At 37.3% G+C, this 17554-nt stretch overlaps 1 protein-coding gene across 8 annotated transcripts in view; it reads left to right on the plus strand.

Annotated features, from left to right (window-relative positions):
- Positions 1-17554, plus strand: part of CEP112 (centrosomal protein 112) — a 418056-nt gene that overhangs the window by 24424 nt on the left and 376078 nt on the right. For all 8 annotated transcript variants that reach the window (XM_024761157.1, XM_024761159.1, XM_024761160.1 and 5 more), the window contains one exon: positions 15661-15751. In XM_024761157.1, coding sequence (XP_024616925.1) covers positions 15661-15751 — 91 coding nt within the window. The remainder of the gene's footprint in view (positions 1-15660; positions 15752-17554) is intronic.

A 17554-nucleotide genomic window follows, 5' to 3' on the forward strand; every position in this document is an offset into this window, starting at 1 on the left:
TTTTTTTTTTTTTGCGGTACACGGGCCTCTCTTGTGGCCTCTCCCGTTGCGGAGCACAGGCTCCGGACGCGCAGGCTTAGCGGCCATGGCTCACGGACCCAGCCGCTCCGCGGCATGCGGGACCTTTCCGGACCAGGGCACGAACCCGTGTCCCCTGCATTGGCAGGTGGACTCTCAACCACTGTGCCACCAGGGAAGCCCAAAGCCAGAGTCTTTTCATAAGGTAGTTTTCGAAGTGATAATCCATCACTTTTGCCAGATTCTGGTTATTAGAAGTAAGTCACTAGGTTCAGTCCACACTCAAGAAAAGGGCATTACACAAGGGATTTTGGGATAACTGGGAGGCATATTAGATATTGCCTAGCACAGGGTTCCCCAACCCCCAGGCTATGGACCGGTAACGGTCCGCAGCCTGTTAGGAACCGGGCCGCACAGCAGGAGGTGAGCGGCGGGCAAGTGAGCAACCTTCATCTGCTGCTCCCCGTCGGTCACATTATCACCTGAACCATTCCCCTCCCACCCCCCGTCTGTGGAAAAATTGCCCTCCACAAAACCGGTCCCTGGTGCCAAAAAGGTTGGGGACTGCTAGCCTAGCACATACCTCGAACAAGTACTAAAAATATAATAGGCATACAGCTAGAAAGAAATATAACTAGAGGGATTAAAATGGAATACAATGAAATAGTCAAAGAACACAGTCAAAGGAGGTAGGGGAGAAAGAACAGGAACAAAGAAAGATGGGACAAATGTAAAACCAATAGCAAAATGGCAGAGTAAATAGAACCGTATCAGTGATTACGTTAAATGTAAATGGACTCAACACTCTAATCTAAAGGCAGCGGTTGTTAGACTGGATCAAAAAGCACGAACAAACTGTATGTTGTCTGTAAGAGACATACATACAAGGACAAGTAAATTAAAACTAAAAGGATGTAAAGAGATGTGTAATGGGAACAACAAACATAAGAAAGCTGGAATGGCCATATTAAATATGAGATAAAATAGACTTTAAGACAAGGAGAATTACCAGAGATGAATAGAATCATTTTGTAATGATACAGGGGTCAATTCATAAGCATGACATAACAGTTATAAGTGTGTATGCATCAAATAATAGAGCTTCAAAAATACATGTAGCAAAGGAACCTCCATACTGTTCTTCATAGTGGGTGTATCAATTTACATTCCTACCAACAGTACAGGAGGGTTCCCTTTTCACCACACCCTTTCCAGAATTTATTGTTTCTAGATTTTTTGATGATGGCCATTCTGACCAGTGTGAGGTGATACCTCATTGTAGTTTTGATTTGCATTTCTCTAATAATTAGTGATGTTGAGCATCTTTTCATGTGCCTTTTGGCCATCTGTATGTCTTCCTTGGTGAAATGTCTATTTAGGTCTTCCGCCCATTTTTTAACTGGATTGTTTGTTTTTTTTGATATTGAGCTCCATGAGCTGTTTGTATATTTTGGAGATTAATCCTTTGTCTGTTGTTTCATTTGCAAATATTTTCTCCCATTCTGAGGGTTGTCTTTTCATCTTGTTTATGGTTTCCCTTGCTGTGCAAAAGGTTTGAAGTTTTATTAGGTTCCATTTGTTTATTTTTATTTTTATTTCCGTTACTCTAGGAAGTGGGTCAAAAAAGATCTTGCTGTGGTTTATGTCAAAGAATGCTTTTCCTTTGTTTTACTCTAAGAGTTTATAGTATCTGGTCTTGTATTTAGGTCTTTAATCCATTTTGAGTTTATTTTTGTGTATGGTGTTAGGTACTGTTCTAATTTCATTCTTTTACATGTAGCTGTGCAGTTTTCCCAGAACCACTTATTAAAGACACTGTCTTTTCTCCATTATATGTTCTTGACTCCTTTGTCGTAAATTAGGTGCCCATATGTGAGTGGGTTTATCTCTGGGCTTTCTATCCTGTTCCATTGATCTGTATTTCTGTTTTTGTGCTAGTACCATATGGTCTTGATTACTGTAGCTTTGTGGTATAGTCTGAAATTGGGGAGCCTGATTCCCCCAGCTCCATTAAAAATAGAACTATCATATGACCCAGCAATCCCACTACTGGGCAAATATCTTGAGAAAACCATAATTCAAAAAGAGACATGTACCACAGTGTTCACTGCAACACTATTTACAATAGCCAGGACATGGAAGCAACCTAAATGTCCATCGACAGATGAATGGATAAAGAAGATGTGGTACATATATATAATGGAATATTACTCAGCCATAAAAAGAAATGAAATTGAGTTATTTGTAGTGAGGTGGATGGACCTAGAGTCTGTCATACAGGGTGAAGTAAGTCAGAAAGAGACAAACAAATGCTGTATGGTAACACATATATATGGAATCTAAAAAAAAAATGGTACTGATGAACCAAGTGGCAGGGCAGGAATAAAGACATAGACATAGAGAATGAACATGAGGACACGGTGGGGGAGGGGAAAGCTGGGGCGAAGTAAGAGCAGCATCGACATATATACACTACCGAATGTAAAATAGATAGCTAGTGGGAAGCAGCAGCATAGCACAGGGAGATCCGCTCGGTGCTTTGCGATGACCTAGAGGGGTGGGATAGGGAGGGTGGGAGGGAGATGCAAGAGGGAGGAGATATGGGGATATATGTACACATATGGCTGATTCACTTTGTTGTACAACAGAAACTAACACAGTATTGTGAAGCAATTATACTCCAATAAAGATCTGTTTAAAAAAAAAATACGGGTACCAAAAAGTAACAAGAGCTAAAGAGAGACATAGACAAATCTACAGCCATTGTTGCAGATTTTAACATCCCTTTCTTAGGAATTATGGAGCAACATGACCAAAGAATCAACAAGGATGTAGAAGATTTGAACAATACTCTGAGCTACCTCAACCTAGTTGACATCTAAGAAATACCCCATCCAATAAGTGCAGATTACACATTCTTCAAGTGCACATGGTATGTTCATCGGGATAAGTCACGTCTGGGTCGTAAAAGAAATTCAGTTGGTCTCAAAGGATGGAAGTCACACGGAGCATGTTTTCTGATCTTATTGGAATTTAATAAGAAACAATTATAGTACATCCAGAAAAGCCGTCAAACGTTTATAAATTAAAAAAACTCACTTCTAAATAACCTATTTGTCACGAAAGAAATCACAAGGGTTTATAGACATTTTGAACCAAATGATAAAGAAAATACAACATATCAAAATTTATGAGATGCAGCTTAGAGGGAAATTTAGAATTTTTAATGCTTGTGTCAGAAAAGAAGAAAAATCCAAAATCAGTGGTCACAACTTCTCCCTTTGGAAGATGGAAGAATAAGAGCTGAGTGAATCCAATGTAAGCAGAATGAAGGAAATAAAATAGATAAGAGTGGAAATCAATGCAACAGGAAAACAATAAAGTCAATGGAGGCAAACATTGTTTTTTTTTTTAAAGTTAAATAAAATTGATAAATTCTAGTTAGACTCATGAAATAAAAAGAGAGAAATACACTGGTAAATATAAAAACCTGTAGAATGGTAATTCTGGTTTACAACTCCACTTTTTATTTTTTATAGGATTACAGAGGCAGTTGAATAAAATGATATCCAACTATATGCTACCTACAAGGGACAAGGGACTCACTTTAGATCTAAGGACACATCCAAGTTGAAAGTGAAAGGATGGAAAGATATTCCATGCAAATAGTAACCAAAAGAGGGCAGGAGTGGATTTGTATTATAAGAAATAGATTAAGTAATAACCTGTTACAAGAGACAAAGAATGAACTTATATAATGATGAAAGGGTCAATGAACCAGGAAGATATAACAGTTATAAACATACATGCACCAAACATCAGAAGTCTTAAATATATGAGTCAAACATCAACAGAATGGAGGGAGAAATAGCTCTACAATAGTGGTAAGAAAACTTCAGTACCACACATTCAGTGATGGTTAGAACAATCAGAAGATCATAAAGAAACAGAGGACTTGAACACTGCAGGCCAAATTGACCAAACCAATATATAGAGAACATTCCATCCAACAGCAGTAGAATACATTATTCTCAAGTGCACGTGGAATATTCTCCAGGATAAAGCCATTTGATAGTCCACAAAACCAGTTTTAATATATTTTAAAAGATTGAAATCATACAGAGTATCTTTGCTGATCAAAGTGTAGGGAAACTAGGAATCAATAGTAAAACTGGAAAATTCATAAATATGTGGAAAATAACACACTCATAGTCAAGAAGTCAAAAGAAATCAAAAGGGAAATCAGAAAATATCTTGAGACAAATGAAAACGAAAACACAACATACCAAAACTTACGGGATGCAGTGAAAGCAGTGCTATGAGGGGAATTTATAGTTGTAAAATCTTACATTAAAAAAGAAAAATCTGACATCAACAACCTAAATTTACATCTTAAGGAACTAGGAAAAGAACAAACTCTGAAGCTAGCAGAAGAAAGGAAATAAAACAGAAAATGGGAAAACATTAGAGAAAATCATGGAAACCACTAGAAAAAAGACAACTGAAATCAGACATGAAAGAAGAGACATTGTAACTGATTTTACAGAAATAAAACATTATAAGTGAGTACAATGAGCAGTTGTAAACCAACACATTGGGTAGCCTAGATGAAGTGGATAATTTCCTAGAAACACAGTCTACCAAGACTGAATCATGAAGAAATAGAAAATCTATTTCTATTTCGAGAACAGACCTATAACTAGTAAGGAGATTGAAGCAATATTCAAAAACCTTCCAACAAAGAAAAGCCTAGGACCAGATAGCTTCACTGGTGAATCTGTCAAACATTTAAAGAATAGTTAACACCAATCCAAACTCTTAAACTCTTCCAAAATTGAGGAGGAGGGAATACTTCCAGATTCATGGTATGAGGCCAGCATTACTGTGATACCAAAGCCAGACAAAGACACTACAGGAAAACTACAAACCAATATTCCTGATGGAATGTTGATGAAAAAACCCTGAAAAAAATACTAGCAAACAATTCAACAGCACATTGAAAGGATTATACACCATGACAAAGTGGGATATATTCACGGAATGCAAGGAAAATTTGACAAATGAAACAATCATTATAGTACACCACATTAACAGAATGATGGAAAAGAAACACGTGATCATCTCAATTGATGCAGAAAAAGCATGTGACAAAATTTAACACCCTTTCATGATAAAAATAGTTGACAGACTATGAATAGACGGAAACTACCTCAAAAGAATAAAGGCCGTGTATGAAAAGCCCACAGCTAACAGCATACTTAAGAGTGAAAGCAAAAGTTTTACCTTTAAGAGCAGTAAAAGACAGGGATGCCCACTCTCATCACTTCTATTCAACATAGTACTGGAAGTCCTAATCAGAGCAATGAGGCAAGAAAAAGAAAGAAAAGTCATCGAAATTGAAAAGAGAAGAAAAATGATCTCTGTTCACAAATGATACCATCTTACATACAGAAAACTAAATATTCCACAAAAAACTATTAGAACTAATAAACAAATTCAATAAAGTAGCAGGATACAAAACCAACAAATAAAAATCAGTCACAATTTTATACAGTAACAGTGAACAATCTGAAAAGGAAATTAAGAAGACAGTTCCATTTACAACAGTGTCAAAAAGAATAGAATACTTAGGAATAAACTTAACCAAGGGCTTGTACACTAAAAACACTACAAAATATTGAGAGGAATTTAAAAAGACACCAGTAAATGGAAAGACAGGAGTTCATGGATTGGAAGACTTAATATTATTAAGATGTACAATACAACCCAAAGTGATATATTGAATAATATTGGGTTGGGTAACATGGGAAACCCGAATGAACGTTTTGGCCAACCCAATACGATCCCTATCAACATTCCAGTGGCTTTTTTTTTCTTTTCAGAAAAGGAAAAATACTTCCTAAAAGTCATGGAATCTCAAGTGACACTGAATAGCTAAAACAGTCTTGGAAAAGAAAAGCAAAACTGGAATTCTAACATTTTCTAATTTCAAAACTTCCTACAATCCACAGTAATCTAAACAGTGTCATGCTATCCTCAAAGGATAGAGTGAGCTTTCTGCATCAGTGTGCAGTTTTAATCTTACCTCCCTTCTAGTAGCTAGCACCTCATAATAGAGATTAGAGGTGTGGAAAGAAGAAGAGGTAAAAAGTGGCTATAAAATTGCTAGAGTTGAAAAAAAAACATCAGAAATGTTACAACCATGTAAATATTTTGGATATAGCAAGGATAGATTTCCCAACCCAGGTATAGTAGTCTTCCTGTTTCTGGGAAACAAGGCTATTTTGCAGGACGGTCAATGCTGATGCTAGTCTAAGATACATGAAGGAAAGAGAGAACTGTACACAACCCTACAGTTCACTTTCACGTTTGGTGTTTGTGCTGGGAAACGTGGGAAGCTAGGTCTGTTGCCAGTTTTATTTACCTTTTGTAATGAACATATTTTTGTTTGCATTTTAAATAAAAAATAACTAGCAGTTTTTGAATTAAATAAGTTTCTTGCTTGGCTACACTGAGATGCTAAATTCACTTGGAGAGAGCACCAAAAAAATATATATAAGTCCACACACCTTTGGAGATTCTAGATGTTCTTTGTACTCGGTATTTGTTGAAGCAAAGAGGAAATGTACCCAAACCAACCTCTATACAAAGGACAGACAGCACTGTAAATGTGAGTGTGCCTGTTAACACATGATACATTGACCAAATTTGGTAAGTGAGGCACCACAATTTGTCAGTGTTAATGATATAGAGGCCACGGTACTTAGGTACCTGTATGTAGCAATCAATGAAGCGTTTTTTTTTTCTCCTTATGACTTCGTGTTTTATGAAGATGATGCAAAGACTGTTGGGAATGATCTTTAACAAACTATAGAAGGGGTGTCGTCTGCTCTGATACCAGTCTGTGGTTCCTATTCACAAAGCTCCTTGAGGAGAGAGACCGTCTTGCTCACAATTATATTCCTAAGGCCTGTCACTGTACCATGGAGCACAGTTAATAACTCAGTTATTTGTTGAATGAATATGAATGAATGAACAAATTAAGGATTGGACAAATTAATAAAAAAGTCTCGTACTGGCATAAAGACAGACATATAGACTAATAGATTAGAATAGCGAGCCCAGAGATAAGCCCTTGCATATATGGTCAGATGATTTTTGATAAGGGTGCCAAGACCATTCAATAGGAAAAGGACAGTCTTTTCAACAAATGGTGTGGCAAAACTGGATATTCACATGCAAAAGAATGAAGTTGGACTCTTACTTTTTACTATATATAAAAATTAAGGGGGCTTCCCTGGTGGCTCGGTGGTTGAGAGTCCGCCTGCCGATGCAGGGGATGCGGGTTCGTGCCCCGGTCCGGGAAGATCCCACATGCCGCGGAGCGGCTGGGCCTGTGAGCCATGGCCGCTGAGCCTGCACGTCTGGAGCCTGTGCTCTGCAACGGGAGAGGCCACAACGGTGAGAGGCCCGCGTAACGCAAAAACAAAAACAAAAACAAACAAAAAAATTAACGCAAAATGGATCAAATACCTAAAGGTAAATATCGGGGGAAAGCTTCATGACGATGGATTTGGCATTGATTTATTGGATATGATACCAAAAGCACAAGCAACAACCAAAAAAAGCTGTAGATAAATTGGACCATGTCAAAATTTAAAACTTCTGTGCATCGAAGGACGCAATCAGCAGAGTGAAAAGGCAACCCGTGGAATGGGAGAAAATATTTGCGAATCACCTACCTGAAAAAGGGTTAATATCCAGAGTATGTGAAGAACCCCACAATTCAACAACAACAAAAACAAACAACCTGATTAAAAAGTGGGCAAAGGACTTGCATAGACATTTCTCCAAAAAATTGATCAGTAATCATTCTGGAAATGCAAGTCAAAACCATAATGAGATGCCATCTATTAGGATGGCTACTATAAAACAAACAAAACAAGTGTTTGGCAAGGATGTGGAGAAGTTGGACCCCTCTGTGCTGTTGGTGGGAATGTAAAATAGTGTAGCTGTGGTTGAACACCGTCAGCAGCTCATCAAAAAAATTAAAAATCCAATTACCATATCATACAGAAATCCCACTTCCATGTATATATCCAAAATAATTGAAAACAGGGACCCAAACAGATACTTGTATAGCCTTGTACATAGCATCATTATTTTCAGTAGCCAAAAGATGGAAGCATCCCAAGTATCCATCAATGGATGAATGCATAAAAATGTGGCATATAATACAATGGAATATTCTTGAGCCTTAAAAAGGAAGGAAATTCTGACACATGTTACAACGTGGGTGAACCTTGAAGATATTATGCTAAGGCAGATAAGCCAGTCACAAAATGAAAAATACTGTATGATTCCACTTACATGAAGTATAAATTCGTAGAAGCAGAAAGTAGAATGGTGTTTGCCAGGGGCTGAGGGGAGAGGAGAAAGGGAAGGTATTGTTTAATAGGTAAGGTGTTTCCGTCTTGGGAAGATGGAACAATTCTAGAGGTGGATGGTGATGGTGGTTGCACAGCACTGTGATTGTACTTCCAGCCACTGAACTGACACTTAAGAGTGGTTACGATGGTAAACTTTATGTTCCATGCATTTTGCCACAGTTAAAAATTTAAAAATGGGAGAGAAAACACAAATTCGCAACGTCAGGAATGAATGAAAGAGGAGGCTCCACACAGATCTTACAGACATTCAGAATATGACGAGGTGGGAATTCCCTCGTGGTCCAGTGGTTACGACTCCTCACTTTCACTGCTAGAGGCCCGGGTTCGACCCCTGGTCAGGGAAGTAAGATCCTGCAAGCACGTGGCATGGCCAAAAAAATAAATAAGTATAATGAGGCTACAATGTGTAGCAGTGAAAATTTGGATGAAATAGAAGAATTCCTTAAAAGACAAGAAGAAATGGGGAATCTGAGTATCCCTATAGTTAACCAAAGAAGTTTATTTTATAATTAACTACCTTCCTATAAAGAAATCTGTAAGCCCAGATGGTTTCCTTGGTGAATTCTATCAGGCTTTTATGGAAGAAATGATATCATCTTACATGAATTTTTTTCAGGAAATAAAGAGGGAATGCTTCCCAACTCACTTTGTTAAGTCTGTATTCCTTTGTTTTCAAAAGAAGACAGACATGCCCAGAATGTAAAACTACATACTAATATTCCTGCATGAATATAGATTTAAAAATTCTTAATTAGCATATTGTATCCAGAAAATATGCAAAGGGTATTATATCATGAATAGATGGTGCTCCTTGCATATAGAGAAAATATTCTAAATACATATATCTGATAAATGATTTGTGTCTAGAGTATGTGCAACTCAAGGAAAAGTAGACAACAACCCAATTAATGTGCAAAAGATTTTACAGACACTTCACAAAATGTATATATAAATAAATGGCTAATGTACACAGATGAAAAAATGGACAACATCATCCTTTATCAGGGAAATGAAAATTATAAAGCACAATGTGATACCACTATACACCCATTAGAATGGCTAAAATGATAAAGACAGAAAACCAAGTATGGTGACAATGAGATGAAACTGGAAGTCTCATACAGCATTAATGGGAATATAAAGTGCCCCCACCACTTTGGAAAACAGTTTACCAATTTCTTACAAAGTTTTAGATAATTTACCATATGACCTCACAATTCTATTCCTACATGTCAAGAGAAATGAAAATGTATGTCCACATAAATTCTTGAATGTCCATAGCAGCTTTATTCATAGTAGCCAAATGTGGAGACAAGTGTCCATCAGTACATGAATCAAAAAGGAAATTAAGGTTCATGCATATAATGGAATACTTCTAATCAATAAAAAGAAATGAACTTTGATACATGCAACAACATGGCTAAATCTCTCTACCTTAGTGAGAGGAGCCAGACATAAAAAGTGCATTCTGTTTGATTCCACATATAAGAGATTCTGCAAAATGCAGGTTGCCTGGGTTTGTGGGAGGGAGTAGATTGATTGCCAAGGAGGCCAAGAGAACTTCTGGATGTGATGGAAAGAATCTGTATCTTCATTGTACTGGTTACACAGGTAATATACATTTGTCAGAACTCTACATTTTAAATGGGTATGGCTTTACAGTACATAAATTATACTTCAGTAAACCTAATAAAAGTCATATCTAGGTGTAGGTGAGACTTTCCTGGTGTGGCTTCTTCCATTGTAAACACCTGTGAACTAAAGTTGTAAGTTACCTCCCCCCCACCCCCCAGTGGTGAGAGAGGGACTGGAGAATTCCCATTTAAAAAACAGGGAAAATGGGAGACAAAAACCAATGACAGTTCTATAGAAATTCTGAAATCTAGCAGGTGCTGATTGCCAGTTTCTTGATTAGGGCTTAGTGCTGCTTCCTGGAAGTGTTCTTCATGGTTCTCTGCTCTGTCTTTTGGGTTCTTGACTTTTCATTCTGAATTATCTTTTTTTTTTTTTTTTTCTTTTTAACAGAAGCAATGATTTGTTTTAAGCTGAGTAGTTTTCTCAGGCTGCCTCCTGTTTATAGGAATTTGGGGGACCAAATGCCTCTTTTCACTTTTTTTTTTTAATTTTTAAAAATTATTTTTGGTTGCATTGGGTCTTCATTGCTGCGTGCGGGCTTTCTCTAGTTGTGGCGAGCAGGGGTTACTCTTCATTGCGGTGCGCGGGCTTCTCACTGCAGTGGCTTCTCTTGTTGCGGAGCACGGGCTGTAGGGCATGTGGGCTTCAGTAGTTGTAGCACGAGGGCTCAGTAGTTGTGGCGCACGGGCTTAGTTGCTCCGTGGCATGTGGGATCTTCCCGGACCAGGGATCAAACCCGTGTCCCCTGCATTGGCAGGCGGATTCTTAACCACTGCGCCCCCTCTTTTCACTTTGAACTCTGTCCTTTCATACGACGAGTCTAGTTCCTTGGCTTTGAGGCCATGTCTGTGTTCCTTGCCTTTCCAGGGCACAAAGCTTCTTATAAGCCAGAGCTTTCCAAAGTGGTCACCAGCACTGATTTTCAGCTTCTTCTCAAGAACAAGGAACTCCATCCCTGCTTCTGGTTTCTTGATGAGTTTGACTTTGTCCTTCTACTTAGAGGAACTTTGATTCTCTCCTACTTGTCCAGAGTCATACTTCCTGCTCTTTCTAGCTGTCTCTGAAACCAGAGCCTGGCAGACCTTCAGTTCCTGTCCTTTTTATGACGTTACATTTTTAAAAATTAAAGTATAGTTGATTTACGATATTATATTAGTTTCAGGCATACTACTAGTGATTCGGTATTTTTATAGATTATATTCCATTTAAAGTTATTATAAAATATTGGCTATATTCCCTGTGCTGTACAATATATCCTTGTATCTTATTTATTTTATACATAGTGGTTTGTACCTCTTAATCCCCTCCTCCTACCTTGTCCCTCCCGCCACCCCTCTTGCTACTGGTAACAATTAGCTTGTGAGTCTGTTTTGTTATATTTGTTTGCTTTGTTTTTCAGATTTCACACATAAATGATAACATTCAGTGTTTGCCTTTCTGTGTCTAACTTATTTCATTCAGCATAATACATTTTAGGTCTATCCTTGTTGTTGCAAAGGGCAAAATTTTATTCCTTTTTATGGCTGAGTAGTATTCCATTGTATATATGTACCACACCTTCATCCATTCATCTGTTGCTGGACATCTAGGTTGCTTCCATGTCTTGGCTATTGTAAATAGTGCTGCTGTGAACATTGGGGTGCATGTATCTTTTTGAATTAGTGTTTTCATTTTCTTTGCATATATACCCAGGAGTGGAATTGCTGGATCATATGGTAGTTCTATTTTTAGTGTTTTGAGGACGATCCTTACTGTTTTCCATAGTGGCTCCACCAATTTACATACCCACTGACAGGGTGCTAGGTTTTCCTTTTTTCCACATCCTCACCAACATTTATTTGTGGTCTTTTTGACAATAGCATGGCATTACATTTTTTGGGGTTTTTTGGGCATTGCATTTTTGTCCGAGCTAAAAGAGATGTTCTAGGTTATTCCTTTAGGTTTTTCTCCAATGCAGTCTTGACTGGCATTGTCACTACTATTTCTTTAATTATTATTTTCCCAGTTTCTGTTTTATTTATGCCTTCTGGAATTCATATTATTTTGGTATGAGAGATTTTGAATTTATCTTCCTTATCTGTTGCATTTTTATTTATTATATTCATCCCTTAAATTTTTTGTGTGTTCTCAGAATATTTCTTGAAGTAGTTTTCTAATTCACTGATTTGATTTTATGCTATATTTTATCTGCCATTCTCTTCTTACATTGTGGTTTTAAAATTTGGTAATGATGTTTTTCATTTTTAAGCACATTTTTATGATCACAGATTGTTTATTTCCTTTTTATATCTGAAATGTCTACTTGAATCACATTGAGGACACAAATTAAAGACATTTTAGAAATTTTCCATATGTATAAGTTTCTTTTGCAGGAAGAAATTCAGTCAGTCTTTGTTTAGGCTTTTAAAGCTTATTATATGTCTCATTACTTATCTCTTTATTTTTATAGTGACAAGTCTATGTTTCTGTAGTATTTGGAATCAGCAAAGATGCTGGGAGAATGTTTCTGGATTGTCGTTGAAATATTTTAGCATTAGGAAAAAGTGAAAGGGAAAAACTTACATTTCCTCTAGTTTTACTCTTCCAGAGGAGGAAGGAGGCACTTGCACGTCAGGGAATCTTACTCATACTCTGAGACCCTGCTTTCTGGGCTAGCTTGGCACCCACATGTGAATGAGCCACAGTCCCTCCTCCTCATTGGCACAAGCTCCGTAGTCCTGACCTCGCTGTAATCGTGTCCCCCGTACCAACGGTAGGCTGTCTTCATAAGCACCATGACTTGCTATTTATTCTCTGTGGCAGGCAGCACCTGCTGTTCTTCCTAAAGGATAACACAGGGTTAAGCTTTGCCCCCTGCCCTCTGTCTCCCTGTTCACCCTGACCTCCAGCCCCATCACTGTGAATGTGAGCCGTCTTTGTGCCTCCTTAGAGTTCCAGTTAATTGTGTTTCCAGCTGGAGTCATTATCAGTGGCAAGAGATGAAACTTCTGTGCTTAATGCCCCATGCTTCTTGTGCCAGCTGGATCTTAGCAATGATGCTGACCTCCTTCTTTAGTTGGCTCAACTGCCTTCACAAGAAGCTGACTTCAGCAATGCCTCTGCTTTACTTGGCCTGCACTGGAGCATGTTTCAGGGGAAATAGAATGAATTTAGTTTGGGGCATGTTGAATTGGAGGTAGGGCTATTCAGTTTGTATTTGCAATGGGGTTGGAGGCCAAGAGAGCAGTTTGGGCTGGAGATGTAGATTGGTAATCAGAGCTTCTCCTTATTATTTGAAAAACTAATAGTATATTGGATTGACCAGGGAAAGCACATAAAAGGAAAATAAATATGGTTAGACACAGAACCCCAGGGATTATAGCATGTATGAGATGGGCAGAGAAAGAAAAGCTAGTGAAAAAGCTGTGAAGGAGATTTCTAAAGGACCAGATAGGAACCGGGAAAGAATGGTTCTGTGGAGCCAATAAATGTGGCATCTTTAAAGCACCACCCCTAACGTTTTGGTGAGAGCAGCCAGGGTAAGAACAGATCGCGGGTCATTTGCGTGAGCACCTAGGAGATCAATGCTGACTTTACTTACAGCACTTTCAGGATGAGTGGAAGTCAGATTGTAGTTGATTGGAGAGGACATGGCAGGATAGGACATAGATTCAATAACTTTGAAAATTTACTAAGAAGGGAAAGAGGTAGGATCGTTACAGAAGACAGCTACATGTGACTTAAAAGGATGTGTTGTTTTATGTATGCACCCTGTGTAATAAATAGATAAATGTTTCAGTCCTCTTTTTTATTAATATTTTCTATGAGAAGAATTACTTTTAATATTTAAGCATTTTTCAATTTTTAAGTATCGCTCTTTTTATGATTGTTTAATCTATTCTTAAAGAAGAACAGGCCACTACTTAGTATGGTATATCAGGGTGTCTCTTCCCACATACTAAGTTTTAAATGCTTTATATCAGCTCAAGCACACTGGCTGATGAGATTATTCTCAAAATATTACTTTATCTCATTTATTTTTAAGTATTTGGATATCTGGACTACTGAGTAGGGGTATAAAAAACATCCACAGCTCTCTTTAAAACAATTTTTTCAGGCATTCTCAGTTACTTAGTAACTAGTCTAAGGAATGTTATTCTGTCAGTGTTAACTACCAAAAAACACATTAATTTTAATCTTGTCTTTTTGAACTACTGTTCTGTCTTTTGAGAATACTCAGTATGACCCACAACTTGTGAAGGAAATCCTGATATGGCTAGTGGTTGAAAGTCAGTGGCTTTAATTCATTAAATAATGGTTAGTTTTCATTTTGTGTCTCTTGAAGTAACCATTCAGAGAATAGATATTTGTAATCATGGAACTTCCATTGAAGTAGCTCGAATAGAAATATATGGGAGAGAAGTGGACATGAAGGGAAGTCAAATATTTTCTTAGGAAACTAGATTCCCTAGGAAAATGGATAAAGTAATTTATCCATTATCCCTGGTAATATAAAAATATGGCAGTACAGGAAGATGATTGCACCAGGTGCCATCCACATAATCCAGTTAAAGAGTTAACAGTATCGCATCGTACGTGTCTACCACTTCTGTGCTGCCCATTTCTCTGTTAATGGACACTTGGGTTGTTTCCATATCTTCAGCATAGTGCCTAGTTAACAATGTAGTATTGTGCTCTTCAAAATTTGTTAAAAGGATAGACCTCATATTAAGTGTTCTTACAACAAAACAAAAACAAAGGGTCACAGGGAAACTCTGGGAAGTACTGGATATGTCTGTTACCTTGATTGTGGTGATGGTATGACAGGTGTTTGCGTATGTTCAAATTCATCAAATTGCACACAATAAATATGTTCAGTTCTTTGTATGTCAATTATACCTCAAAAGAGCTCTTTTTTAAAAAAGAAAAAATATATGGGAGACTCTAGGCTAAAGTAGAATATTGAGAATGGCACTTTTTTGTACTATATTTTATATTGGAGAAAAATCTTTTTGTTCTAATTCATCTGGAAGCTTAAACTATTTTCCTGTTTATGCTCTACTTATGTTTTACCTAAATTAACATGGCATATTTTTCAATTTAGGACTTTGATTTATCTGTGGTTTCTGAGATGGCTTCAAATTAATTCAGACTTTCAGCTATGTGAAAGTTTTGTTATTTTATATATTTTAAGACTTCATCATGATGTGAAACATGAATCCAACAAAACTTGCTAACCTTTTAAAACAATTATCTTCTCTGAGAATGCATGCTTCAATTTTTCTCTTCCTACACGTAGGAAAATGGGAAATACATGTGGTTTATTATAGTCCCACTTAACAATAGCATTTGTTGGTAAGCAAGCATGTGGCATTTAGGAGACATTTTACTTATAGTTTAATAAATACAAGTGGTTATTATTCGTATTTCTTTTTTCTTTGCTATTGAAACGTCATTGTTAATATAAACAGTCATCTCATTTCCAAAAGGAAAAAAATACTGTAATCCTAGATTTGAATACCGCTGTGTCCTCTGAATTCCCCCAATTCTGACTGTGACTGTTTTGGTCTCTTAATAGGGAACAATGCATTGCAAAGCTCCAAACCAGATCACAGTCTATGAGTCCAACCTACAGAGATGATGGACAGATTATTACCCCAAGGAGTCATGTAAGATCAGATTCTACTTTTGTTTTTTTGTTTGTTTGCTTCTTGTTTTCAAATATCTCCACGTAGGGCTTTCCTGGTGGTGCAGTGGTTGGGAGTCCGCCTGCCGATGCAGGGGACATGGGTTTGTGCCCTGGTCCAGGAGGATCCCACATGCCGCGGAGCGGCTGGGCCCGTGAGCCATGGCCGCTGAGCCTGCGTGTCCAGAGCCTGTGCTCCGCGACGGGAGAGACCAGTGAGAGGCCTGTGTACCGCAAAAAAACAAAACAAAACAAAAAAAACTCCACATATTTTTAGTTTCATATTGTTAAATTCCAACGATTACTTACAAACAATAAAGTCTGAAGGTTTTGGTGAATATCCTGGTTTCAAAGAAAGTGGTGTATTTGGTATGTTCCATAGCGTTCCTTCTGCTTTCTCAAAGACTCTGAGGCATCGTGTTAATCAGTCTATCATTTTTCCTGTGCATTGAAGAATAACTTTGAAAAGGTTTTGTTTTTTAGTTACTTTTCCCCTTTTACTCAGTATATGTCTAAAAATGATTAGACACACAATGGTCATAAACTTAAGAAATTGGGATTAGTTTGTAGTGAAGTGGGGAACACTGCCTTCCTGATGAAGGTGAACTGTTCCTATCTTGAAATAGGAATACTTCTCTTGCATGTAACTACTTAACATAGATTTGGTTTGACCATGGAGCTAATGAGCATTCCAGTCCGCTGGATAAAGAGAAGGATTCTGCCTGCTTCCTACAACATAACTCAGCTTGTCTTGGGTGATGAGACTTTTGGTTACAAGCAAGTCGAATGTGAAACATGACTGTTTTAGAACATTGGCTCTGAACATAACTCCTTCCATTTTCTCCAGTGATGAAGGGTTCCAGTTTGGAACTTTCATAAATATCTTAATATAAAGAGCAGCACATTTTAGATATTTGTGAATTTATTATCAATCATATTTACTCAAAATAAATAAGGGAGGTGCATTTTAAAAGACATTCTCATTCACACATACACACACAAACATTCAAAAAGCAAGGGACCAACAGTAGAGGCAATAATGAATTTTAATATAGTGTATATAATAAACCCAACATTTTGTTCAATAGAAATCTGGAGATTCAGTAAAATATGAAGAACATTTTTTTTCTTTTAAATTTTGAATTTTATTTTATTTATCTTTTTATACAGCAGGTTCTTATTAGTCATCAGTTTTATACACCTCAGTGTATACATGTCAATCCCAATCGCCCAATTCAGCACACCACCATCCCCACCCCACCGTGGCTTTCCCTCCTTGGTGTCCATATGTTTGTTCTCTGCATCTGTGTCTGAAGAACATTTTAATGTATTTTTCATCACTTCAGATAATTTAAATGACCATAGATAAATAGATTTATTTGTTAGTAGTGAGGTTTTCTAAAAGCATGAAAATGCTATACCAAGAAATTAAATTTAAATTTAAATAAAATAAAATATTTTGGCTGTACTGTAGGATGTACATTATTATTTTCCACAGACTTACTTTCTAAGTTTGTAGGGCTTTCAGGTCATTGTCCATTTCTGGGTACAGATCTTTGGCTGTCCTCAGTTAATTATAATTTTAATCTGGTTTGATACGTTTGTAATATAATAAATTGTATGGGAGGGAAAAGAGCATGGAATTTTATTTTATTTTATTATAAATTTATTTATTTTTACTTATTTATTTTTGGCTGTGCTGGGTCTTTGTTGCTGCGCGCGGGCTTTCTCTAGTTGCGGTGAGCGGGGGCTACTCTTCGTTGCGGTGCGCGGGCTTCTCATTGCG

This window comes from Neophocaena asiaeorientalis, unplaced genomic scaffold (genome assembly GCF_003031525.2).
Source record: "Neophocaena asiaeorientalis asiaeorientalis breed wild unplaced genomic scaffold, Neophocaena_asiaeorientalis_V1.1 scaffold30, whole genome shotgun sequence".
NCBI lineage: Eukaryota > Metazoa > Chordata > Mammalia > Artiodactyla > Phocoenidae > Neophocaena > Neophocaena asiaeorientalis.